Source organism: Glycine max, chromosome 2 (assembly GCF_000004515.6).
Source record: "Glycine max cultivar Williams 82 chromosome 2, Glycine_max_v4.0, whole genome shotgun sequence".
In the NCBI taxonomy this organism is placed as follows: domain Eukaryota; kingdom Viridiplantae; phylum Streptophyta; class Magnoliopsida; order Fabales; family Fabaceae; genus Glycine; species Glycine max.
Window position 1 is genome coordinate 42,143,893 of NC_016089.4, and position 26,382 is coordinate 42,170,274.

General features: G+C 31.9%; 1 protein-coding gene and 1 pseudogene across 1 annotated transcript; both read right to left on the minus strand.

The window, feature by feature from the left end:
* Positions 1–122: 122 nt before the first annotated feature.
* On the minus strand, positions 123–16,933 carry LOC100778433 (uncharacterized; annotated as a pseudogene).
* A 1,798-nt stretch (positions 16,934–18,731) lies between these two features.
* On the minus strand, positions 18,732–24,083 carry LOC100527695 (uncharacterized). The gene is made up of 5 exons (NM_001349611.1): positions 23,760–24,083; positions 23,344–23,479; positions 21,181–21,318; positions 20,977–21,098; positions 18,732–19,199 (listed from the first exon to the last, which is right to left on the minus strand). Exons 1-5 carry the CDS (start codon positions 23,801–23,803, stop codon positions 19,028–19,030), a joined length of 612 nt encoding a protein of 203 aa, NP_001336540.1. The 5' UTR covers positions 23,804–24,083; the 3' UTR covers positions 18,732–19,027.
* Positions 24,084–26,382: the final 2,299 nt, after the last annotated feature.

Below are 26,382 nucleotides of genomic sequence, written 5' to 3' on the forward strand. Positions count from 1 at the left end.
CTAATGTAAGTGAGAATTGATTGATTAATTTTTTCGAAAGCTTGATTGATTAAAATATAAAGCTACTTTTATGCCAATGTGGACACCGTCTAAGACAAGATTAACAAGTTAATAAAGGAAACCTACATGTCTTTCTTTGCCAGTATAACTGAACACACAGTTCCAAAAAATGAAATTGAAGATCAAGCCTTTTTAAATTAATTAAAACAACTTATTGAAATTATTGTGATTTTATTTAAACTTTATAGTTTTTCTTTTTTGGTAACTATCATATTGTAATGAAATTGTTTCCACTGAAAATAAAGGACCACTTATAAATTATTATCACACTTAATTTTTCTAAAGATGTAAACTTATTTGTTGAATTATTATAATAAATATTTAGTATTTCATTTTTAATTAGTAATAAAGTCAATTTAATTATTTAGTTTTTATTGGGGCATTATTAATCTTGAGTAATATTTGATTTAGTTTTAAAAAACTTATTCGTGCTAAAATAATAAGAAATGGTAACATATAATTTTGATACGTATCAAGATTTTTACATTATAGAAATCACTCTAGAAATCATGCATATTGGAATAATGACTATAATAGGATTTATCCATGTGACTTTAGAAGTGTGCTTTTAAATATTCGGGTTCAGTCCTTTTGCTTTGCCATGTAAATTTCTGACTTCATGTCTAGTATAGGATCAACTAAATCACGTGAGACCTTTCACTTTATTTTAGAATCTTATAGTCACCCACGAGCTACCATTGTCATTTTGTTGTTATTTGGTGACATCTCTGTTTAAAGAAGACAAATGAAAAATTATTGAAAGGACCTATGCAAATTTGCCAGCGACAACAAATAGGAAAGGAAGACATTGCAGAACTTCCATAAAGTATTATAATTTGTTTGCCTTCCTATCGTTCTTCGGACCGCTAATTATTTTACCATTGATTTGATTTGAATTAATAAATGTATGATGTTTCCCATTGTTTAGTTATATGATCATTATAATATTTGGATATTCAGGTTTTCTATTTCATATTAGTTAGTTGCAAAGTTATGAAATTTGATTCACTGACTGGGTTAAGGCAGTAGGTCAGTGATTCAATTAGTGGGTCACTAATAGGTTCGATTTGATTTGGTATATATTAAAAAATTTAAAATTATATATGTATTTATTATATATAAGTATATAACAAACATTATTTGATAAAGAAAAATTTATTCATATTCCAAAATTTAAAATAACAATTGAAGCGTTAAAGTTAATAATATAAGTCCACAAATAATAATTCAATAACACAATTATACAAATTTCAAATTTTTGTTGGAACATTTTTTTTTTGTTTTTTTTACACAAAACTGGTTTTAAAAAACAGTCTGGGTTGAATTTATTCCAAACCAACCGGATCATTCCGGACCAGATACATAACTGCTCCAATAACCAAACTGGTACGGTTATGCCACCGAATTCCGATTGAACTAATCCAACCCCGGGTCACACAGTTTTTAAAGTATGGATAGTTGCTTGATTTTACATGCTCTAATTGGGTAAGCCTATAAATTTTTAAAACTAATATAGGATTAATGAGTAGATATGAATATTGCCCAAACAAAGAATTAGGAGAACCATAATTGATCAATGTAAAAAGAACTAATTGCTTATGATTTCCAATATATAAAAACAATTTTCCCTTTCTCTCCTAAAAAAGAGAAAGAACAGTCCCATGGAGAAACTAAAATGTTTTGGTAAAAAAAAAAAAAAACACAAACTATCCCCCTTCTATGCGATTTATTGTTGTAAAAATTCTGCAACAGTTTTTAGAACCCTTGGTATTTCCCACTCAGGAGTTTGAGATATTAAATTTATTTAAGTGTCTAACATTTTCCAACAGATTTTGGGACAACTCTCAAATCCAAATGTTACATCTGCATAACAAAACTTGGAATAAATTTAAAATTATTGTTATAAGTCTTAATTGTTTAAATGACTAGAACACAAGTTAATTTGCAATCAACTTAATTCCAATCCAATGTTGAATATCTATATGTAGAATACAGACAAACAAGGTGATGATAGATACGAAAATGCAAAAAGTGTTGTAGGTTTCTTCATGTTCATATTGAATAACCAAATTAAATGTATTTTTTGGTGAGGAAAAGGGTTAGGACCTTCTAGACGAATATAGTCATACATTATCCCCTGGAAGAGGACCAAGGGGCCACTAGCCATAGTTTGTGTTAGAAATATAATATTAATGCTTTTCTCTAGCAGAAGACCAGGCACATCAATGCTGAATAGCCAGTAGAGTCCATGAATTCCATGTCTAGCTATTGCATTGTCCTTCCCAATCACTCCCGTATATGATATCCAGACCAAAAATGTCATGGAATGAAACAATAATAGAAAGTGAAAATACTCAACAAATTGATGCAGCGGGTGCTTAGATGAAATTAACCAAATTGATTTTGAGGTGATATGATTTATGTTTTTATTATAAATTTTTTATCTAAAGTAAAAATTATCCAAATTACTTCTACTCAAAATCATATCAAAATAAATTTTTGACTTTTTTCAAATTGAAACTAAACATGTAAAATTTATCTAAAATTAATTTTAAACCCAAAATCAATTATCCTATCCTGAAGCTAAACATCCATGTAATGTGAGATTACACAGAAAAGTTTTGTGAGGTTCCAAACCTGTAATTCAGAGATATTTGCACTTGCAAGTGCCAACCTTAATCTGTAGATGTTACTTGTCTCCACGTCATCGAGGTTGAACTTAATTTGCCAAGTAGTTCCTTGGTAACTGCCATCTTCTTGCTTCCTGTATTTCATGCACTAATTTCATCTTTCATGGATAATTAATATAGGTGCTTTTGAAGAAGCAAATATAATGGTATGTTGTCTCTACAGAGCATACCCGGTGACATGTGCAAAGAACCAATCTTGTGTAGTCACTGACACCCACTGTATAAAATAAATTAAATCTTCATTTGGGTATAACTCTGCATATCTTTCCCACAAACCATATTGCCTAAACCTATAAATGGGTAACGAGACTTAAGAAATTAATCAAATAGTGGAGTTTGGTGGGATCACAAAGCTAAACATGTTGAACCTAAGGATTTAATGTGTAAATATAGGAGCTGACTTGTCTGGTTGACAAAGAGCTTGTTAATGTATTTGGGATTAGGATCAGGAACATAGAATCCAGCAGCAGAGCGATCAGGAATGTCTATTTCCCATAATGTTGGGCCATCTCTTGGTGGCTCAAAAATAATGTCACCAAATTTCACAACCTGCATATTTCATTTGTTATTATAGTATTTAAGAAACATAGACTAAAACACAAACAAGTAAAACAATAATCGCTAACGATGATTTACTAATAATATAATAATATAAAACAGTTTTATGTTATTACTCAAGACATGACTTTAAGGTTGTGTTTGTTACAAGTGATGAAATTAATTTACCGACGACAGAAACGAGACATCTTCGTTTGGTACATGACATTGAGGACAGAGTTAAGTTGGGGTATGTAGGTCCCATTAAGCATAGTTGTTTCCTTGTTACAGTTGTGAAAATGATACATTTATATTTTTACCCCGTAAATCATAAATTTGTGGAAAGAAGTCAGACTTGCATGAAGAGAATTGTAAGGACAAAATTGTATTTTTATTTCGTTATTTAACTTTTTTTTTAATCTTATTTCTTACTTATTTTTTTTAAACCAAACAATTCAACTTTCAATTTTATTTTTATTTCATGTCTCTTATTTTCATCTTTTTTATTTCCATCGTCATAGCCAAAATACAGTCTTAAAATAATTTAATGAGAGTGAATAAATTTATAATATATAATGACTTGTGATTGGATCACATTGTGCATAACATTTTTTTTCTCTTCACTCACTAAATTTACAAATGTGTTTTTGTATTATAGTCCATACATGTGCGATTTTAAAACTACTAGATATAGACCCGCGTGTTGTGCCGGTTTATAAATAATTAAAGAAATATTTAAATAAATTATTTGTTTGATAAACTAAATTTAAAAATATAATTATCAATGATATTCTATATTATTTTCTGTTAAAGAAGATAAAAAAATTACGTATAAATTAAGATATTTTTTATTTATCAATATATTTATAAGGGAATATTCTAAAATTGGAGGTTGACTACTCGACTAAAGTTGGTTAACGTGAAGATAGATTGTTTTCACTTATGACAAATTGTTTTTTCACATTTTTCTTTAATGGACTTTCTTCTTCTTTTGATGATGAAGGTGCGTCTTTTGACTTCTGGGATAATTGTAGCTTTGGACTTTGACTTGTGACAATTTGTTTATTAGCCTTTTTTTAATGGACTTTGTGAGATTTGATAAACTTGTTCGTTAGATAATGAAGATGCACCTTTTGATTTGTTGGATGCTTGTAGTTTTAGGCTTTGACTCATAATTTCTTCAGCTGACTCATCTGATGATATTTGTTGTGGTGAAGTGAGCTCCTTTTTTTTTTATTAAAAATATTAATTAGTAGATAAAACTATTAATATTTTGTATAAGTAAAAATGAAAATAAAGAATAAATAAGTTACCTAATTTCTTTGAGGAGAGGATCATGCTGAATAGTATTTTTTGGAATAAAAGTCCTTGTGACGGTATAAGTTTGAAATCCTTCCTTCAAGTTGTGAGTTGTGAGCATGATTCCAAGAATAAAAGCAGTTGTGAGCAAGATTTCAAGAATAAAAGTGTGTTTGCATTCTCTACAAGTGTATTAATTTTTCTCTTTTAACTTTCTTTTGACATCTCTCATATGTAATATAATGCCAACCAAACGTATCGTTGATCTCATTGATTGTTGCATGAATTGTGAACAGATGATCCTATTATTTTATATATGTTAAAACTAATAAAAAATAAAGTATTATTGAATATTATGAATATGAAAGTCATGGTAGGTTAGCCTACTTGTGATTCTCATACCCATTTCATGGACATTATCTCTTGCAAAGATCTTCTATTTTTGTACATTCTCTTGTCAAGAATGTTGGCAGAGAAGATAGTTCTTTTATTTGATGTTGTTCCAGTTTTTTTCTAGAAAGTAGTTATTTAGAATAAATTTATAATTTTTTAACTACATCAATCAACGAATTAGAATAAACTAACAATTTTGTTTGTTGAATGTTACAAAATGTGTATAATAAAATAAAATAAAATAAGGAAGTTCATTTTACCATATCTTGAACTTTGCAAAATTAGGACTTTCTAGGTTGATATAGATTGTTGTACTTGAAGTTGAGTTGATTGAAAACTCATCTAAAAAATATTTATTAAAATATAATTGTTAATAAATTAAAATTATTATAGTAAATAAAATATAAAAAAGCTTATCGTAAGCAAAGAGTATGATATAGACTTAGTTGAATTAAAATTGTTTATTTATTAAATAAGTTGAATTGAAAACAATACTAGTAAAGAAACATCTCAAATAAATATCAAATTAAATAAACATGCTAGTATAAAAATAAAGGGATAGGAAATTATGAATGAATTTTTATTTAAATGTTATTTAAAGATTATATATATATATATATATATATAAAGAAAAGAGATAGAGTAATAACATATATAAATTGTAGAATATAAATTTTGTTAAGGATTTTAAATGTGCGAAAGTAATCAAACCTTTGAATTTCTTAATCAAGATAAAAGTGATTGCAATTATCTTTGAACCTTCTTCTTCAATGTTGATTGTTTTTTCAAAAGGATTGATGTATAAAATGTAAAAGAAAATGGTGATAGAATGTAATATAGAACATTGAAGAATGAGGGCAGTGAACATGAGAAACATTTGGAGGTCACTAAGATTGAATGAAAATATTTCGATATAGATTTTGTTATGTTGTGAGTAACATTTAAGAAGAAAGAAGGAAACCAGAAGTGAGGAGCTCAAGTTTTATATATTATGTTCCTTTGATAGGTTTGTATGCATCATTTATTGAGACAATTCTTAAATTATGTATGGTGTATGAGTTCTCCTTTTGTAAAATATCATTGAATTTTGAAATCATGTTCTCCCGTATCGCTACATGTAGTAGAGTTTCGTGTTACAATATATTTAAAAGTGCAAATTGGATTAAAATTAAAAATATTAAATAAATTTAATCAATAAAAAATTTGTTTAAAGTAATTTATTGTATTTTTTTTATTTTGTGATATGTAATATTGGAGATAGTAAATAAAATTATATTTGTAATAGTTAAAGTTGATGTGAAATATATTTTTTACAAACTAATGTGAAAAATAAATAAATTTCAACTTTGTTTAACCAACATATTTTTTATATAGATTAGTTTGAAAACTAATTTTAGATCATGAAATTTGTTGATGTTAAATATTTATTTATATTTATATTTATAGAGCAAAAAATATATTATAATTTATAAATTACTAATATGAAAAAATTGAATGATATATAAAATGTAAAAGAAAATGGTTATAGAATGTAATATAGAACATTGAAGAATAAGGATTCTAAACATGAGAAGCATTTGAAGGTGAGTAAAATTGAATTGAAATATTTTGATATAGGTTTTGTTATGTTGTAAGTAACATTGAAGAAGAAAGGAAAAAAAAAGTGATAGACACGAAAGGAGAATGCTCTTCTTTCTCCAAATCAACATTGCTAATGTCACAGCGTAATAGTGAGGAGCTCAACTTTTATGCATCATTTGTTGAGATAATTCTTAGATTATGCATGGTGTATAAGTTCCCCTCTTGTGAAATATCATTGAAGTTTGAAATCATATTCTTCCGTATCGCTACATGTAGTGGAGTTTCGTGTTACAATATATTTAAAAGTGCAAATCGGATTAAAATTAAAAATATTAAATAAATTTAATCAATATAAAATTTGTTTAAAGTAATTTAATGTACTTTTTTTGCATTTTGTGATATGTAATATTGGAGATAGTAAATAAATTATATTTGTAATAGTTAAAATTGATGTGAAATATATTTTTTACATACTAATGTGAAAAATAAATAAATTTCAACTTTGTTTAACCAACATATTTTTTTATAGATTAGTTTGAAAATTAATTTTAGATCATGAACTTTGTTAGTGTGAAATATTTATTTATATTTATATTTATAGAGCAGAAAATACATTAGAATTTAAAAATTATTAACATGAAAAAATTGAATGATAGATAAAATGTAAAAAAAAAATGATTATAGAAGGTAATATAGAACATTGAAGAATCATTTGGAGGTCACTAAGATTGAATTAGAATGTTTTGATATAGGTTTTGTTAGGTTGTGGATAACATCATTAAAGAAGGAAGAAGAAAAAGAGAAGTGACAGACACAAAAGAAGAATGTTCTCTTTTCTTCAAAGAAGAATGTACTACAAATTAAAGATAAACATGGTCTAATTTGTAGAGTTTATAAAACTAGTTTATTTCAAAGGAACATTCAGGTGTTACATGCTCTGTCCAATAAAATGAAATTTAAAATATAATAAAAAAATGAAATTAAGATAACCTTGTGTTATGGTGAGGACAACATTATTCCAATACTCTTCAATGAAACCTGGAACCCATGCATAGAGATTGTAATCCCCATTGCGTATATTATCGATTGAGAAGTTCCCTTCCTCGTTTCTCTAGTTGGTATCCCTGACCAAACAAAATAGGCCTCGAAAGTTAATATTGCTGCCCAAATACTACTTACACATGTAAATGTTGAAGTGTTTGATTATTTGGTGGAGAACAATAAAACAATATATGAATTCAATTTTGGTATAGTGTTTTTTTTGCCTGCACCTATTTTTCTTCTTTTATATTGACCATATTTTTTACCATTCCAACATTTTCTTCATATATAAGTCATTTGAATTATCAATCCATATGAGTTCATACAAAAAATAATGTTTATATTCTATTTTATAATAGAAAGATTAATTGGTTATTTTTCCTTTCATTATCCCAAACATGTCAATATTAGAACTCAGAGGAAGTAAATTGTTGTTCAAGCAACTCTTTAGAGTTCTTTGAGCTCCTTGTAAGGCTTGTTGTAAAATCCATTGTCGGACTTGATTAATCACTCTTTGTTGTTCAAAATTATTCAGCTTCATTTTTGTAATTTTTTAATTGTTTCAAAGTCGTATAAATTGAATTAATTAAATTCAATTTTTCTCGTTCGATCTCAAAATAGTCATTCACCCGAAACCGATATGCTTTCATTTCGACTTTTCTTTAGCAGACTTGGACTTTTTCCAGCTGTTCAATGGCTCATTCCCGTAATTCTTCTGAGTTGCGAATAGTCTTTGAGAAAAATTCACTTTACGAAAAGTTACATTTGTTCTGAATAATATTTCGTAAAATAGAGTGATTGGTAATGTAAAAGTGGGAGTTCATAGTCTTGTATTAGGACTTTGGTGTTAAGTACCTGTCTCGAATTAGTAATGTGCCACACAAACTGTCACGTTGGCTAGACTTTTGAAAACCTTCAGAAGTTGGAAAATCATAGGGCCATCTTTGAACCTCCTCCTTCATCCTGAGGCCATTTTAGGTAGTCTCAGTTAGAAATTAGTGTTGATTTTTTTTTTGGTGAGGAGGGGCCAAGCCCCCTTAAGTTATTGTTAATTCTTTGGAAAAAAATATGCTTTTAGTCTTTTGACTCTCTTAACTTTGTAAAATTATTTGTTTTAGTCCATATGTTTTACCTTTGAATATTTTGATCCTTGGACTTTTAAAAATTAGTATTTTTAATCCGTTGGAACAGATATCACGTAGGAAATCTTATTTTTAAGAGCTGAAGGACCAAAATGTTTGATGATGGACTTAGGACTAAACCCAAGAATTTTACAAAATACAAAAGTGTCAAGGACTAAAAATATATTGTTCCTTTAATTCTTTGTTATAAAATTTTCCCACATGAAACTAAAAATCTCCATAAGATAAGTCTAATTAACAAATTGATAATGAAATTGAAACCTGATATTTAGCGTCTTCCCAGAGCTCCAGTGAGTCATCACCATCTAACAAAGTGTTAAGATAAACAAAAGATGGCCCAAAAACTTTCTTCCACGGTTTATTAGGTTGGAGTTTCAAAACCATATCCTCTCCTGCGTAATGGGCACTAAGAAACATCTGACACATCCAACGATATTGCAAATTATTTGTATTTAGCTGATCAATAGAAATAAATGTAACATTTTTTTCACTGAAATTAAGCATTCATCAACAAATAACTAATAGTGTGCTTGGATCAGCGATAAAAAATCTATGTTGAATAAAAAATTAAGGTGAAATCAACACAAAAATAACTATTTATTACTTTAAAAAAATCATTGTGGGTTCAACTCATCATGGTATCAAACATGCACTAGTATTAACGGGTAATTTCAAGTTTATGCTTTACAACAAAACTTACTGAGAGGCAATATGGGCCTACGTGGGAAGTAAGGTTTTGTTTAACTGGGCCACTTGATCGAAACTCATTGCTGGGTATGATTACCCAAAACCATGGCTGGATCAGTTTCGGATTGGGAACTTATCCACCCGTGAACCATAAGATCTTTGATCTCACTTGAGTATTGGTACTTGTCATCCACCTTAATCGGCCAATAATAAATTTCATTAAGCACGAACAATGTTATAGAGTAAGGGTTGGTTTGTATATGTATTCTTTAAAATATTTTTAATGCTTATAAAATTGTGTGGTTTTAGAATGAAAAATAAAAAGTTGGTTTGATAATTTTTTGTTAGCTAAAATTAGCAGCATTAATTTGAAATTAGAAAGGTACCTCTCCCTTAAACTCTGGTTCCACAGGATTGACGAGCAAAACAGCCTCCGGGGGAACTTGTTTTTTTCCTCTTTTCCTCGATCTATCATTGGGAGAGGCATAAATCTATGTCTGTTATTCGACACTGCCATGTAATGAAACCTACACAAGTAAAGTAACCTCTCAAAATCTTCTTTGCACCAAAGCTAATTAATTCACCCGTACGTTTTTGTCAAATATTGGTTTAAGCTAATAAAGCAAACAAAATCACCTCCTAATAGAATATTTAAGTATAAAAATAAAGAAGAATAAGAATATATATTTCATAAGGTTACCCCATACTTGTCTTTACGAAGCTTGTAAACAATCCTTATTTGAGGTATGTTGAAAGCAGGCCACTCCTTTAGGTGTTCAAAGATGGCATAAGAGTAGAAGCCTGTGGAATTACGAAGCATCGCATACCTACACAAATATTAATTGTCTAAAATGTAATTAATTAATCATCATGATTCATGACTCATTGATCAAATCTTATATAGTTAGCAACATATATAAAAGGGTACCTTTTGTCAATATTTAGAGGTGCTCTCTTTCCCTTCAGAGATGGATTCCACTTTCTTGTGAATGAGATTTCAACCTGTTCCTCATTTTCACTTACAACATTAAAACTTGTTCCCACAATCCTGCACGTAGTGTAGCCAATCAATTATAAACAATTAACCTCGCCATAACAGTACTAAAGACATCATTAATCATTTACAGCCACAATTCAAGTGTTTTGGTTTATGATATAGAATCTATAATAATATTTGGGTCAGTTAATTGAAAATGGAACTTAATTTATGAGGCACTTATCATATACCGTTCAAATGTCTCAATTGTTCCTATACTTCTAGCTTCACTCCAAACAACATCCCAATACCTATGAATTCATTTATTAAAGTAACCATAAAGTCACATGAATAGTGAGGAAAAATGATTAAGATCAAAACACTAGATATGGATAGTGTACACTTACCCTCTATCACAACTACAAAATAGGCTTTCTACATCGGTTAATCAGACCTTTCTACGTTGGTCATGACGCGTCGTTGCAACCAGCGTCGTTGAAAATCCAACGCCCTACAACAATAGTTGGTTGACCGTCTTAGAAGGGCATGGGTACAAAGATGGACCTCGAGTCAGACTCGTCTTAGAATGATGAACATTCTAAGTCGGTTCTCAAGACGAAACCGATGTAGAATGTTGCCCATTCTAAGACGGGTTGGTCTCCAAACCCGACTTAGAATGACAAAATTTTGCATTGGTTGTCCCGTATGACCGTCGTAGTATTTCTAGGATTCTACATTGGTTGTGCAATCAACCGATGTAGAATGTTGTCCATTCTAAGACGGGTTGGTCTCCAAATCCAACTTAGAATGACAGAATTCTACATCGGTTGTCGCAAACAACCGACGTAGAATGTTTTTTTTTTTGTTCATGAAATTAAGCCAGTAACAATATGCAAATATGATGTACCTAGCTAATGTCTCATATGAGACTTAATTGATAAACCCTGGTCAAAATTCAGCAATGAAAATAGTAAATGAATAAGTACATCATTAAAAGAAGGTAGCTTATCTTTTACTAGCTAGTAGTATAGTAAAAAAAAAACTTATAATTAAATAGCAATTTGTCATTCACACAAACAAGGTATATATACATAATATAGTTATGATCTAATAGCTACATTCAACGATTATTTTACCTTTGTCCGCATCTATATATACTTAATTCCCTACTGACACCAATATTACAAATGATATACAACACATATTCCTGCATATATACTGTACCATAAGGGATAAATTTCATAATTGACCACCCATGCCACAGTTCCCATGTCATGAGAAGAAAATGATGCAAGGCCTACTACACCTGCTTCATTTTCCATGATACCATCCCAAAAGGCCTTTTCCATTGTCTGCTTTATTTTCCCCTGCAACATAAAAACATGGGTGAATTAGAAGTCAGAACTAAAAATAGCATGCCATCAACTGTCAGTAAATTTAAAACTATATATTGCTTTCTATACTAATACTAATATTGGAAATAACTCCAAAAGATTCTAGATTAGGCATACATTTCATACTTGGTGGGATAATATATATGAGCAGATCAACATCAAAGGCCAGAGAAAGAGCATCAAACCAAAATTGTATCCAAAATTAGCCATTAAGTCAATGCTAACATTTATACAATAGGTACTAACCTCAACATTGTTTTGAATGTGATCAGAGACATCAAATTCATCGATAACACTATAGTGATGCTCGTGAAGAAATTCATTTACAAGAACCTCATTCTCTACTAGCAACTTCTCAGAAGATGTGCCAAGCTGACTATCTGAACTTGTTCTGGGTGAAGAGAAGTTAGACTCTCCAGGGGAAGTGTTTGTTTCCTTAAAGAGGGAGCGAACTACTCGGCTTGCCCTATCATTACTCTCATAAGAAATATTTGTTTCACTTGAGCTGGCAGTAGTAGAAAGTGGAGTTGGGCTTGTGGGCATAGACAAAATCATTGGAGACCCCACTGGACTTCCATCATCCTTCACTCCAAAGTATGTAGATCTTGTTTCAGATAATGCATATTCCATACGATCAATTCCAGCAACTCCACTCAAGTGCAACAACTTTTCTCTCAAAAGTTTTTGATCTTCAGAGACCTGCATTAAATGCAAAAAGAAAATAAGACCAAAGCACACTTTGCTGCAACAATAAGAAAGCAGTCAAGGGAGGAAACACCTATGATTGTAAGTTTGAATATACTTATAGTTTTAAGTCAATGAGCATCAGCAAACATTGTTTGAGAAGAGGAAAGAAGTGAAAAATTTACCCAATAAATAAAAGAAGAAAAATTCATACATATCTGACAATCTTCAACATACCAGAGTTAGTTTTTAAAGTCGTTAATGTTCCATGATATTATAAAAAATGTTCATCAACAACAATTATCTTTCACGAAGAAAACTCAGCTATTGATGTCAAAAATTACCTGATGCTGAATAGCTTTCATATCATGACTAAACTTACCACCAGCTCCTTCTAGAGTTAACTTGCAAGTTTGAATCATAGAAGCTTCAAGCTGGCAAGCTGCTCTAACCAAATATTCCTCCAGTGATCAAGCATTCCATACCAAAAAACAATTCAAGTATGAGCACCAAGCCTTATCAAAAGCAGCAAGCTGAGATCTGAAGGTACAAAGCTTCATGCATGGATGCTGAGACAGACTCTTCATCAGAACTTTGTATTGGACCATCTAGTATAATCTTTATCAACAACTCAAACATTTGGACAAACTCTTGTGCAAATTTGGCTAGAGTATTCTCACATTCTCCCATTCCACTGAAAACGGCATCTGGATGACCCAATATCATATAACCACAAAGAACAACTCTCACAGGATACCTTGATAACCTAACTAAGCTATTGTTTGACTCCCTGACTGAATCTACTTTCTTTGCCTGCCGGCTTCTCATAAAACTCTTGGAAGTAGCCTTTTTCTTGGGGTAAGCAACCCATTTAAGAAGATTATCAATGTTATCCAAGCTAGACAAATTGTTGGCAGGAGCCACTGTTGTAGACACTTTAAGGCGGCTCTCAAACAGTCAAGTAAATTTTTCACAGTCTGAAGAGTAGAAGCCGATTCAATCAGAAGAGCAAGTTGTTCAAAAGGCATTGACTTGACAGATTTCTCATTGATCCCCAGCACATCATATGCTTTTGTGAAGGTAAATGTTGTTCTCTTTTGCCTTACAAACCGCCTCCAACACCTTAAAGAACAAAATAAAGTTAGAGGAGAATTGTTTTTTTATAGTAATATCTAACAAAAAAAACAATTCTAATACATCCATTGTATTTTAGTTTTAAGGCATTCTTCATGGCAAAGGAACAAAACTTCAAATACTAAATTTATCAATCCTATATAAACTTATAACTTAGTTCAGACCTCCACCTCCAGTCCAAAATGACAACTGAGTAAAGCAACGAAATTAGCAAAGCTTTCTACATGATCTTAAAAAGATATATCAATGTGTAAATGCAAATAATAAACCTTGCTAGTTTTCTGGAAAGATATTTTGCTTGCTTTGACATTCTATTGCAATTCTCTCGGGCATAACCACGCAATCTTCCCGTCTGCCTGAGATATTTAGCTCTTTGTCGTCTTGCCTAACCAATATACAATATAAATTCAGAGAGTTAAACAAGTGTAATTAAGGGCCACCAGATGACCCCCCCCCCCCCTCCAAAAAAAAAGAAGACAATTTCAAGCTCACTCCATACCCTCTGCAATCGATCTTCCAACTCATCTTTTTTTTCTCCCTTCTCTCAATGTCATGCTGGTGACATACAAACTTTGCCACATGTATCACCTGCGAGACTGGAGCATGTGCCCTATTCTTCTTAGCTTCCAGCAACCCAAGTCATTTTGTTTCAGCAGGAGCTCGTTTTTGGTGAATATTGCAGCACATACACACTCTTTATATTTACTTTCTCGAGCCATCCTTCTTATCAATGTCTGAGATGACATATACTATATATTTAATAAAGGATACATCTTTGTTCAGTAGTTGAGTTACGAAGTCAATTACTAGCAGTGGGTCAATTAATGCAGTGGAAGACATATCTGCACATCCATAAGTCAACATTTACATTGTTCAGTAAATGGACAGATCAAACTAGTTAAGGAAAAAAAAAGCAAAATCTACGGAAAAAAAAAATAGGCGTACACTTAAAACTATAGCAGTCTAACAAATATTCATTCATTTCACCTGCTTCAAGTAGCGCTATAATCAACACCAGTATACACCACAGAGTGTCCTTTCATGCATCTACAAACTCATAGTTTTTTTCACTTTTAAAGGACTCAACAGGAACTAAGGAAGTACAGTATTACAGTGTATTCCAGTTCTTAACAATTCGGTAAAGTAGCAGGGTTTGTAATATGTATGATTATAGTAGTCAAATACTTGTTGGAGGACAACATAAATGCTGGGAAATTGATGACGTCTATTCCTTGGGGATTCAACTCGTAATAGAGATGGTAATTGTCTGCAGATGTCAAAAAGATTGAATGTCATGCTATAGAGATCAGTAAATCGTTATTATCGGTGCCTACTTTTCACCCAAATTAAAAGAACAAAGTAAAAAATAAACATATAACACAGAAAAAAAAATTGGGTTATAAATATAAGTATACTGAGGATGATTTCATGAATAGACAGGGGAATTGCAAATGATAGAAATGTGAACATGCATAAAAGGGATGTAGAGGTAAATATGATGAAGAAGAGGTGGTCTCAAAATAGTTACAACGAGGAGAAGAGACATTTTAATGGAAGACACATGATGGAGGAGTGATATCAATCAATGTTGGGAAAGCATATTCAAAATACAATGAGTTGAAGAGACCAGAGAGGAGTGTGATTTTTGAAACCAGGATATTTTACGGTGGAAATTATAAAAATTTAAAAAAGGCAAGTGTATTAATAAATAGGAAGTGAAAATAGCAATTGCCCTTCCTTATTTCCTAAAAGTAGGCTCTCACAAGACACAACCTTGATCCATCACCTAGATAGTGAGCACCGCAATGTGGTTTATCTTTTCAACTCAAACCCCATTGTGCCAGTCTATAATAAAAACAAACACACTTCAAAGGTAAAGATTAATTGCATTAATGATGCAATCAAATAAAAAATTCATTCAATTTAATTATGCACAAGGTGGAGGGGAAGCAATTGTGTATGGGATTTGCTTAGTAAGACTCAACTATTGTAGAGACTAGTGAGTGCATCACCAGCATTTGAATGGAACAACCTCTGATCTGAATTAATAACATTAACAAGGAAGAATATAATAGTGTTCGATATGGAATATACATATATATCCCTAATTAGTTGACTATAACAAAGGAATCCACAGTGCGCTATGGACCAGTCCAACATGCTACACTATTTTCTTTCTCGCTCACGCTTAATTTAAACTTCATGGAAAATAACATGTTTTGCTTTCTCTCTAGCTTCTCTTTCTCTATTGAAATGATTCCAGATTTTAGGAGACATGTGAAAGTGAAAGCAACATTATATATACAAATGTAAATGAACTTTGTATAAATGGATTTATATGATAAAGTTGCACAAAAGACTCCTTTATAAAAACCAATCTCAATCCTATTGTTATATGTAGGTGTCTTTTTGACGTATTTGTGAGTGGTTATAGGGTGCCTCACTCTTCAGCCTACTTGGCCTTCATTACCCAAGTGATTTCACCCAACGCTGCCTCTATCGAAAGCAAACAACCATTATTTTGTTTTTGTACGTGAAGGGGCATTTCGTAGACGATAATGCATCAACAACATTTTTACAATCTTAAAATCCAGTTCTAGAAAAATCCAAAATATCTATTAATTATGTTTTGAAATCAGAATAACGGCCAAACAAGATGTAATTCTACAAATCCAAGCAGGTTTAAGCTTAAAATGAGAGGACTCAACATAATATTTCTCACATTACAGAAACGATTTTCCAATAGAGTCACAATAAAACAAGGACTTTCACCCTAATACTAAGCTGAAGGAATTGATTGCCAAATAATAACCCTTAGAAAACACTACGGCTTTATAAATCACAAACCCTAAGCTCTCTCGCCCCTAATCCTACAAGCAAGTTGAATGTCCTTGGGCATAATGGTAACTCTCTTAGCATGAATAGCGCAGAGGTTGGTATCCTAGAAGAGCCTAACGAGGTAGGCCTCAGCGACTTCCTGAAGAGCAAAGACAGCGTTGCTCTGGAAGCGTAGATTAATTCAAGCATGGTCTTAAAAATACCACACACCCTCAAGCTCAGTACAAGGTTAAAGCAAAAATTATAAAGAGGTAGCACACACCTCTGACAGCGGGGGGAAGCCCACGGCGGGAATGGCGCAAGACGTGCTGCTTGTTTAGGGTTTAGGTGACTTCAGCAGGGCGGCACTGCAGAAGAGGTCAATCAAAGGCGGGACGTACGACACAGGAGATCTCAACTTCGACACGCGTTCTGATCAGCTTCGCTTCAAGCTAGGGGGCACAAGAACTATTCTTGGCCAAAAACAAAAAACATATATTTCTCTAGTACAATTTTTAATTTTTAATCTTTTTCTAAATTAACGAAGGCGGTTTACTAATCACACCCGTCATAGAATGAAGGGTGAAAATTACAAAAAAAACCACCATGTCATAACTACAGAGACGGGTGTTGAGGACCGTCGTAGTTATATTCGCCTTAATTACAAAAATGCCACCAAAGTACATTTTAAGACGGTTCTAGGAAACTGCCTTAGAATGTGCGTCGTAAAAAATGATTTTTTAGTAGTGTATGTTCACTTCCACTAAGAACTTCAAGCAGATTATCAATGCCATTATATTGTATTCTAGTAACTAATCCACCTAGATTGGATAAATACACTTGCAGGATGCCATTGTCCATAATCACCTTCAATTCCAAATTCATTTTGCCATAAATTCAGAATATATATTTCCTGAAACTTTTGAATATATATAAAAAAAAATAAAGAAAACAATGCATTACTTGATTGTCTTCGATACGCAACTCCACTGCTTGTGAGGCCATGATGAAGGATCTTTGCTAGTTGCTATGTCTTTTCATACAACATATTGTTGCACAGACTTAATTTATTTGTCATGCAAGTTCTGAGATTCTATGATAAGAGTTTTTGGTTTGGTTTCCTTCAACTAAAGGCCAAGCAATATTTACTTAAATTTTATTTCTTCGGTTTTCATGTTCAATTCTTTACTCAATCGCCACTGTAGCCGTGCACGTTTAGGATTGTGACTTATTATTGAACAAAAATAATTCTCCCACTTGGCTAATAGTTTTGTCATATGTGTGATGCCCTCAACAAACATCTCACAAAATACATGTTTGATTCTAAAGTGAAGTGGAAGTAATATCTTCAAAATTTTATAAGGCTATAGGGAGCACAAATTTGAAATTTTATTGTGATATAATATTTGAATTGTTAATTTATGAGGTAGATGAGAGTTTAAAATAGAAGTGATAACAACAAAGTCTAATCTTTCTAAGTGAAGTCGGCTATATGCATACATAAATTCATATGACATTATTCAATTTACTTAAAAATCAAAGTTTCAAAAAATGTTATTTATAATAAGATTTCTCATGTCTTTAATGTCATTGACTTCTTGTAGGTCTCACTCTCTTCTTCACAATATCAAATATCATATAATTTTCTCTCATGTCTTCAATGTCCTTGATTTCTTGTAGGTTTCACTTTTCTCTTCACAACATCAAATATCGTATAATTTTCTCTCATGTCTTCAATGTCCTTGACTTCTTGTAGGTCTACTCTCCTCTTCACAATATAAAATATCATATAATTTTCTCTTAAGGATGGGAGAACATATATAAACTAACTAATGGATAACTTATTTTAGTCAATAAAGAAGTTTATTTCATTCTTTTTCCCTAGAAGTGTTTCTAAAAAAATTTATCCAAACAATTGCTAATTCACTCTTCTAACAAGTGCTTTGCATGACATTCTTTGCAATTGTTAAAACTACCTTTACCAATTTTCTGTTATCTTTGACTCTATATAACTATTAAAACAAAACAAAAATGTTATGACATTTATATCTAGTTTTATCTGAACACAACCTCACAAAATTAAAAAAGAAAGGAAAATGACAAGAAAGCAGGATATGTTCTTTGTATCATTTTCTTTCTCTGTTTCTACGTCTATGGGGAGCCTCTGCATTTAAATTAACAGCCATGTTAGGCATGCTAGTAGTAAATCTGTCAGAGAGAGGTAGAGATGATAAATTAAATGACCTTTTACCCGTGCTTTAGCGGCCAGGTACAAAAATAACACATGGTCAAGGTCTTTAACAGAATCCTTAGCACTTAGCAGAGCGTTTAATTTCCAACATTACGGTATCATAATAAATAAAAAAGGAACAGAAGATTTCCTAAAACTTTCAATTATTTTCATCAAATGCAGAGCTACAGTCATTTTCAATGAAGTATATAACTAAATATATATTTTATAAAATGACAATGCCGATTGTGTTCTACACTTCTACTACATCACATTAGCAAAAGTATATCTCATCCGGCTTCTGATGCAGGGGAATGGATTATACAGAAAACGCAGGATCCTAAAATGATTCGGCTTTGTTGCTAATGCACGTCACTGGACTCTGCCTTCTTCTGTAGGAAAAAAGATCCCAGTATGACAGCAATACCAGTGATGGCTATTGTGAAAAGAAGGCGTTTAGTTGAGAAGTCGTTCTGCGGCGGCAGTGGAGGCCTTCTTCTAGCACCTTGCTCTCTCTCAGCTTCTCTCACATTCCTTCATACAAAACACAAGTAAATAGCTTAATTATAAGCAAGAGAGAGAGACCTTGTGAAGCATTAAAAAGGTCAGAAATAAATTATTGCATCCACGCCATGCAAAGAGGGAGGGCGTATCATCAGAAATTCAATACATCGCAAGCATTTCCTGATATATTTACTTAAATAATGAAATCAACTTCAAATATTGATGTCCTCAGACGTAAAATTATGAGGGAAATCAAATATTACGCAAACAGATGATAATTGCTTGCTCATAACTTCATGTAGTATGTCTATGATCATCAATAGTATCAGATCACTATTTGATCCATTAATAAATTTAAGCTCAGATTCTCACAATACTATCTACTTTATCCCAATTCATCCATTTTTGTTTGGGAACGTGTGCGTGTTAGAACAGTGTGACAGTATATCACAACCACTAAATGATGGGTCTTTACTACTTTCCTGTAAATGTACATCTTAGCACTCATCTAAAATAATATAGTTAGCTATAGAATGTTTATACTAACAAATATTTATAGGGAAATAATTACTGCTTATATGCAATGAGAATTCACAAAGCCATGGAGATAAATGATCCTGCCTTGGTGGCAGGGACTGGAATAATGAGACTAAGCATTTCCATCCCAAAATCACACAAGAGCTTTGATGCCATGTCGACGTCATGAACCAACTATCTACAAATTTATGTTGGGTGAAAGCACATGAATGACTTCACATTTAATGGTATTGATATGCAACTTGTAAATTATACCTAATTGTTTCTATCCATAATAAAAAAGTTGCAACACATTAATTTTCTAGAAGCAATATAAATATAATAAAGAAGATTTGAAGTGTTTTGAACCAACTTAACTAAAGGCTTAAGCTGTTGGGTGGGAGGTTCAGCATTGGTTTTATATCTAATACACCATTTCATGCAAGATTTCTTTGGGTTTTATGCATGAATAATGCTTAAGCCTACTCTACCTTATGCTAGAATTCAACTTAATTACGAATAGGGTGGAAGGGAAAAGAACTCATGACCAATTGGTCATAGAGATTCTGGTACTATTTCAAGGAGCAATACTCCTTACAGCCTAACTTGTTAAGTGAAGGAACATGATTTGAAACATGAAGTAACCAACAGTGTATGTTGAAGCTTGAAATGGAACAGCTATGCAAGCATTAACTCCCCTAATAAGGTGGCTTTCCAAAAAAGATAATTGGGATACATAACTATTCCTTAACCCTCAGAATGGATGATAACAATTAAAACAGAAAGAAAAAAAAATGCAGATGTGAGAAATAGATATGCATACTATATTGAGAGATTACAGGATTCGGTCTATGAACAATAAGCTACAACTGAGAAAATACGAACACAGCACCAAAACCTTATCCCACTAGGTGAGGTTGGCTACATGGACCACTCAAACTCTGACACTGACACTTCGACATGTCTAATGTTTAAAATATAGGACATAGGGACACCGCAAACACACACAAAGAGAGAGACTTTTATGAAATAAAATATGAGTAACATGCAATAAAATATTTAAATTGATGGTATATTCATCTTTTTGAACCAACATTCTATGTTTTTTCAAGTGTCTGAGTCGCGTAAGGGTATCCACTTAGGTGTTCAAGCCAGCAAAATGTTATTTTTAAATTGAAAACTTCATAATAAGTGTCGAACAAGTGTTAGGGTGTGTCGGTGTTGGAAACAAGTCTAACACAACGACATTTCAAACAAGAGAGATGTCAGTGCTTCATAGGTTACTTCTTACCTTGAAGTGCCCACAGAACTATCTTGGATGCCATTGCATCGAGCTTCATGGCTGAATCTTTCACGAAGTCTAACATATTTGTTACAAAGGTGACAAAGTTCAGTTCGATTCCCACATACTTCCTGAAAGATGTAAATATCAAATTGAAATTAATGCAAAAGTATATTAAATCTTCTCAATTCAAAAGTTCTTTATAAACACTACCTGATGCTCAGCCAGATCAATGGCTGGCAATGGAAACTCACAGAACTCACAAGTGACAATCCTTTGAGGGCAATTTTCACCTTTATGGATATCTAAAATATCACGCTCCATTGTCTCACTGCATAATGAACAAGAAACCTGCACCAATCCACCTTTTTGCTTAGAACTAACATATAAGTGTATTTTGAATCTGACTTTAAGACTGCTACAGTTTTCCAAGGAGGCTGGGTTTGGGGGAGGGGAGGGGGATTTCCACTTTCCATCTTAGGGGGGAGGTGGTACACATATAGCCAGTTATGAAGCACAAATATAATGCATGCATAGGATGAGATACATATTTGATATGCCAATAAAACTATTTTTAAAATATAAAGAGGACAGCATACAACTTCCATTTGTGGTTCATCAATAGACAGTGCTTCCATTTTCTATCTTATAAGTGCTTCTGTCTCATTATACAGAATTAGATTTCACAACTTTTTCTTATAGGTTTGGATACTTCATAGATATGTATCAATGAAGTATCCAAGAGTATTAGTATCAGTTATGAGAAGAAAATGCAAGCATCGACACTTCAGAGATAGCCAGTTTACCCAACTATTTCATTGTTAACCAAGGATGGTGTTAGCCTTCCCTAACATATCTAGTGAGTCAGTATTCCAAATTTTATTTTTCATCCCTTTTCTCCTTATAATGATGTGATGGGTTCTTTCATTAAAGGCTCTTACTCTTACCATACCAAATAAACGTCGCAGAAAATATAGTTTTAAGCATCCACAGCCATGTATAACACTACCATACAATATTCATAATACTATCAATTGGCATAATAACTTTTGCATGTTACAGCAAATTTTCCATCAAACTTCAGTACATGACACCTTAAAACCCGCAAAGAGAAGACAAAGAAGTCACATTGTCTGAAATAAGGGGAAAATAAAAAAAACCATGAATAAAGCTGCTCTAAGAAGTCTTCTTTTTATCTCCATTCATCCTTCACTATACCAACTGCATACAGTTAAATTATCAAATATCCAGCAGCCCATCCTTCCAGACAAATAGTACATAAATCCAAACCAATCCATGTGTTTATGAATTAATTTTTAAAGGACTGGTGTGATTAAGTCCAATTCAATTTTAGGGTGGCTGATGTGGTATCCAAAATATCCATTAGACATTCCCACCCCCACCCCATGCCACTCAAAATCTTCTGAGTCATGCTTCAATGATTTCAAATATTCTAACCATGAAAGAACATCATCTGATCCAGTTGTTCTGGTAAAAGGACTTCTAGATGCGTTCCAGTGAACGGTTTCTTACTCAAGAACTATGACAGCTCTTAGGGTCTTGTTTGTTCTTAATGTGCTTCTAATAAGATTTAGGAAGTTATAGAATTAGTAAGGTGGTTATGGTTGGAATATCAGGGACTTGGCCGAAACAGTAGAAGGGGTAGAAGGAAAAGCTTTTCAGATTAGCTAGCATTTGGGAACCTAGCATTTGCTCTGTTGTAGTTTTGTAGAAAGGGGAAACCCTTGGAAAGAGAATTCCCTCATTAGATTCAACGTCAGTAATTCAATAAACATTAGCAAAGCATTATTTTTCCTTTCTTTTTTTCTGAGTTTTCTCTGTAAGAACTCCGAATCCGTTCTGGGTTCTTAGCTGCTTCTTCCTGAAGCTTGCAAGAATTTTGGTGTCAATGCACATGTTGGGGTGTTTCAAAACACCAAGAACCCTCACTTCTCTCAAGCAATTTCAAAGTTTTAACTATATTCTCCTACAACAAGATTATGACACCGCATCACTAACTGTGTTTGCAGTTACTTGCATATGTGCATCTGGCGTTTGTTTCACGTCAATGGCAAGGAAAAATCTAAAAGCTACAATCTGCAGCTTCTCTCTTGACGAGTTTCCAACACTGTGAAACATAAAAACAACATGCACTAAACAGAACTAACAATTTTCGGCAAGTAAAAGCATTCAATTTTCTACTCTTGCCAATGCTTAGAACTCTGAAATGTAGAGGTCAGCCACTTCATTCAGCAGTTGTCTTTACAATTTGATTTTGCTTGAACTCATCAATATTAGGCAGTTAAGAATCCCTGACTGTGTTGGAAGTATATTAAGTTCATGAACTTAATATACTTCCAACACAGCTTCACATACCGGCGCATGGGTTCTTAAATAGTGATCCTCCGCATTTTTTCTGGGAACCATGTCACCACAAACTTTGCATTTTTCAAGCTTCCGAGAGCAATGAGCATAATGCAAGTCAATATTTGCAGCAGGGATAGCCCGATCACTGAAACCATATACCATTAAGATAAAGACCAATCATCATGCATAACCAAAAAATAAAAAATAAAAATCTAATGCTTCCATGATTTCATCAACCAAACAAATAATCCCAAATTCCCACAATTTTTATTTATTATTATTATTATTATCATTTTGGCATAAAACATTTAAAAAAACAATTATTTTTTTAAAATGAAGAACTCAAACCTATAGGCTATAGCTAATTTACATGTTTATGAAAACAATAATCCAAAATCATTCTAGAAAATTCGAGGTGTTTTTACCAGTGGGTGCATATACTAGTGTCTTGATCCGAAACAGCTTCCATCGCCGAATATACACACAATCCTACACCAAAGGATCCCTCTACGACAAAATCTCCGGAAACCAAACAAAAAAAATAGACGGAGAATTTCGGATTATACGAGGATTATTACGGGGATTAGGTTTTGGACAACTTCGGACTCGAGCTTAACAAGGTTCTGTGGATCTTAGGTTCCGATGTTGTTTTGAACGGCTTTTTTGGTTGGGATCACTTTTTTTTTGGGACCCTTGGCCGAATCGATTGTTGAAGGCTTTAACTCGTGAAAAAAGTAGTAGATACAACATTGCTGTTCACAACGCGCCATTCATATATGAGGAATAGAGATCCACCGTTATTCGTCAATTTGGGCCACGTTTGGTTAACCCTCTTCATAGTTTGTTACGAATGAAGAGGCATTACTATTTGCACCCACCAATTGCTATTAAAGTTCTCCACTTTTTTAGAAAATGTTTTTTTAACGAAAATATTCCTAATCTTTGACATCCCATGACCCAGCCAAAAATTTTCATTAAGTGCATTTGTTTCAAGAATTAAAAGTTTATTTTTGAGGATGTATATATGGAAATATTACATTCTCTTATTTATTACAAGTTTTAATAAATTATTTTCGTGTATAAAAAAATATATTTTTGGGTATTATTTATTCTTGGGAAAGTTATTACTCCTCTTTTTACTACTTTTATAACTTTTATTTTTATTATGTTTTCTTACATTTTCGTTCCCATGAGAATATTAGAAGTTACTTCTTTTTATTTAAATTATTTTTAATTTTAAAATATATTCCTTCAAATATCAAAATGTAACCAAAAAATTTTTTAAATATACTCAATAATAACATTTCTAGTTATACTATTCTTAAAAATATGATTTTTGAGAATATAATACAATTGATATCTTGAAACAAACGCTTATTATGTATTTCGATAAGAATTTGTTAAGATGTATAGTAGAAACATGTTTTTGTTTTGTATCTCAACAAGATATACAACCCAAAACATGTTTTGAAAACATATTTTCATTGTGCATCTTGTTAAGATATACAACGGAAACATATTTTTATTGTATATTTGGATAAGATATACAATGAGAATGTGTTTCTCCTGTATATTGTTAAATATATACAATGGAAACTTATTTCTCATATGCTGTAGGAATGCCAAACGTTAAGGATATTTTAGTTTTAAGAAAAATTGAAAAACTAGGGGTTTAAATAGCAATTTAGGGGTGCGGATGGTAAAAATGATGAGTTTGGTAACCATTTATTGTGACCAAAAGCAAAAAGGTTGTTAAGCATGCCTAACATACCTCATGTTAGGAGTTGTTATTGGTCCCAATCGCCTTGCTATTCGTCGTTATTGTTAATAAAAAAATTTCAAAATCTCCAAAATACACAACAGAATCACGATTTTGTTGTATTAGAGGGGGTGTGAAAAACGTTGTACAACAAAATTGTGTTTTTGTTGTATATTTTATTGTTCAATGTACAATGAAATCATAATTTTGTTGTATTTCTTTCACACCCCCACTAGTGCAACAGAAGTCACGATTTCGTTGTGCATCTGGGTTTGTGAAAAAAGTGCCTAATGGAATCACGATTTCAATGTTCGAGGGAAAGGAGATAAATACAACATGTACAATAAAATTATATTTGTGTTGCACAATATATAACAAAATCAAACGTCTGTTGTGCATTTTTTCCTTAAAAAATGTACAACAAAATTGAGATATAATTGTACACTATGCATCAGAATCCAACTTCTTTTATACATTTTAAAAAATGGAATAACAATAAACCGTTGTGTAACAATTTTCTTACACAACAAAGTTATGATTTCATTGTGTAATAAAAAACCTGAAAAATAATATGAAATCTTGCTTTCATTATGTTTACGAAAAAAAAAAAAAACTAAACAATGGAGACTTGCGTGAATGAGGAGAGGGAAAAAGGAAATGAATGAAGGAATAAATAAAGAGAAAGAGAAAAAAAAAATAAAAGGAATGTAGAAAGAAAAAAAAAAGGACTAGGGAAAAAGATATTTTGATATTTGCTCTTTGCTAGTAGGGGCCAAGAGGTATTAGGTTGGTGCCAATGGTAATATCCCTCATGTTTAATACCATGTTGGTCTGGTCCAACATATGTGGAAACATCTAGTACCCCTCTGACCTACTTCATTTTTGTAAAATGCAATATGTTGAACTAGTGCAATAATTCATATCATGCACAAAATTTAATACTATAATACATCATATATGAGAACATGACATGTGTTAAAGAACATGTGACATGTCATGTTCTCAAAAAACATATTAGTCAAACTATTAATTTTGACTTATCGATGATAAAAACAAAATTATGTTGATAAATTATTTTAAAATAAATCCATATTAATATTTTATTTATAAAAATGATCCAAAATGGTCAATCACTCATCTCTAGTCCTACACATAAAAAAGTAGATGTATTTTCTTTTGTCTAAGTTAAAAAACAAAATTCTTTTTTAGATGTATTAGTTGCTAGTAATTTGTTTTTTGAAACACAATATATTGGAGAGTAGAGTATATTTCTAATATTTTTCTTGATT

Bases quoted from the DNA above. Each gene is read 5' to 3' on its own strand.
- LOC100527695 (NM_001349611.1), bottom strand. From the start codon at position 23,803: ATGGAAGCTGTTTCGGATCAAGACACTAGTATATGCACCCACTG. The intron at 21,319-23,343 runs GTATGTGAAGCT...GGATTGGTGCAG, and splicing joins ATTTAAGAACCCATGCGCCG to GTTTCTTGTTCATTATGCAG. The intron at 21,099-21,180 runs GTAGTGTTTATA...TACATCTTTCAG, and splicing joins TTGATCTGGCTGAGCATCAG to GAAGTATGTGGGAATCGAAC.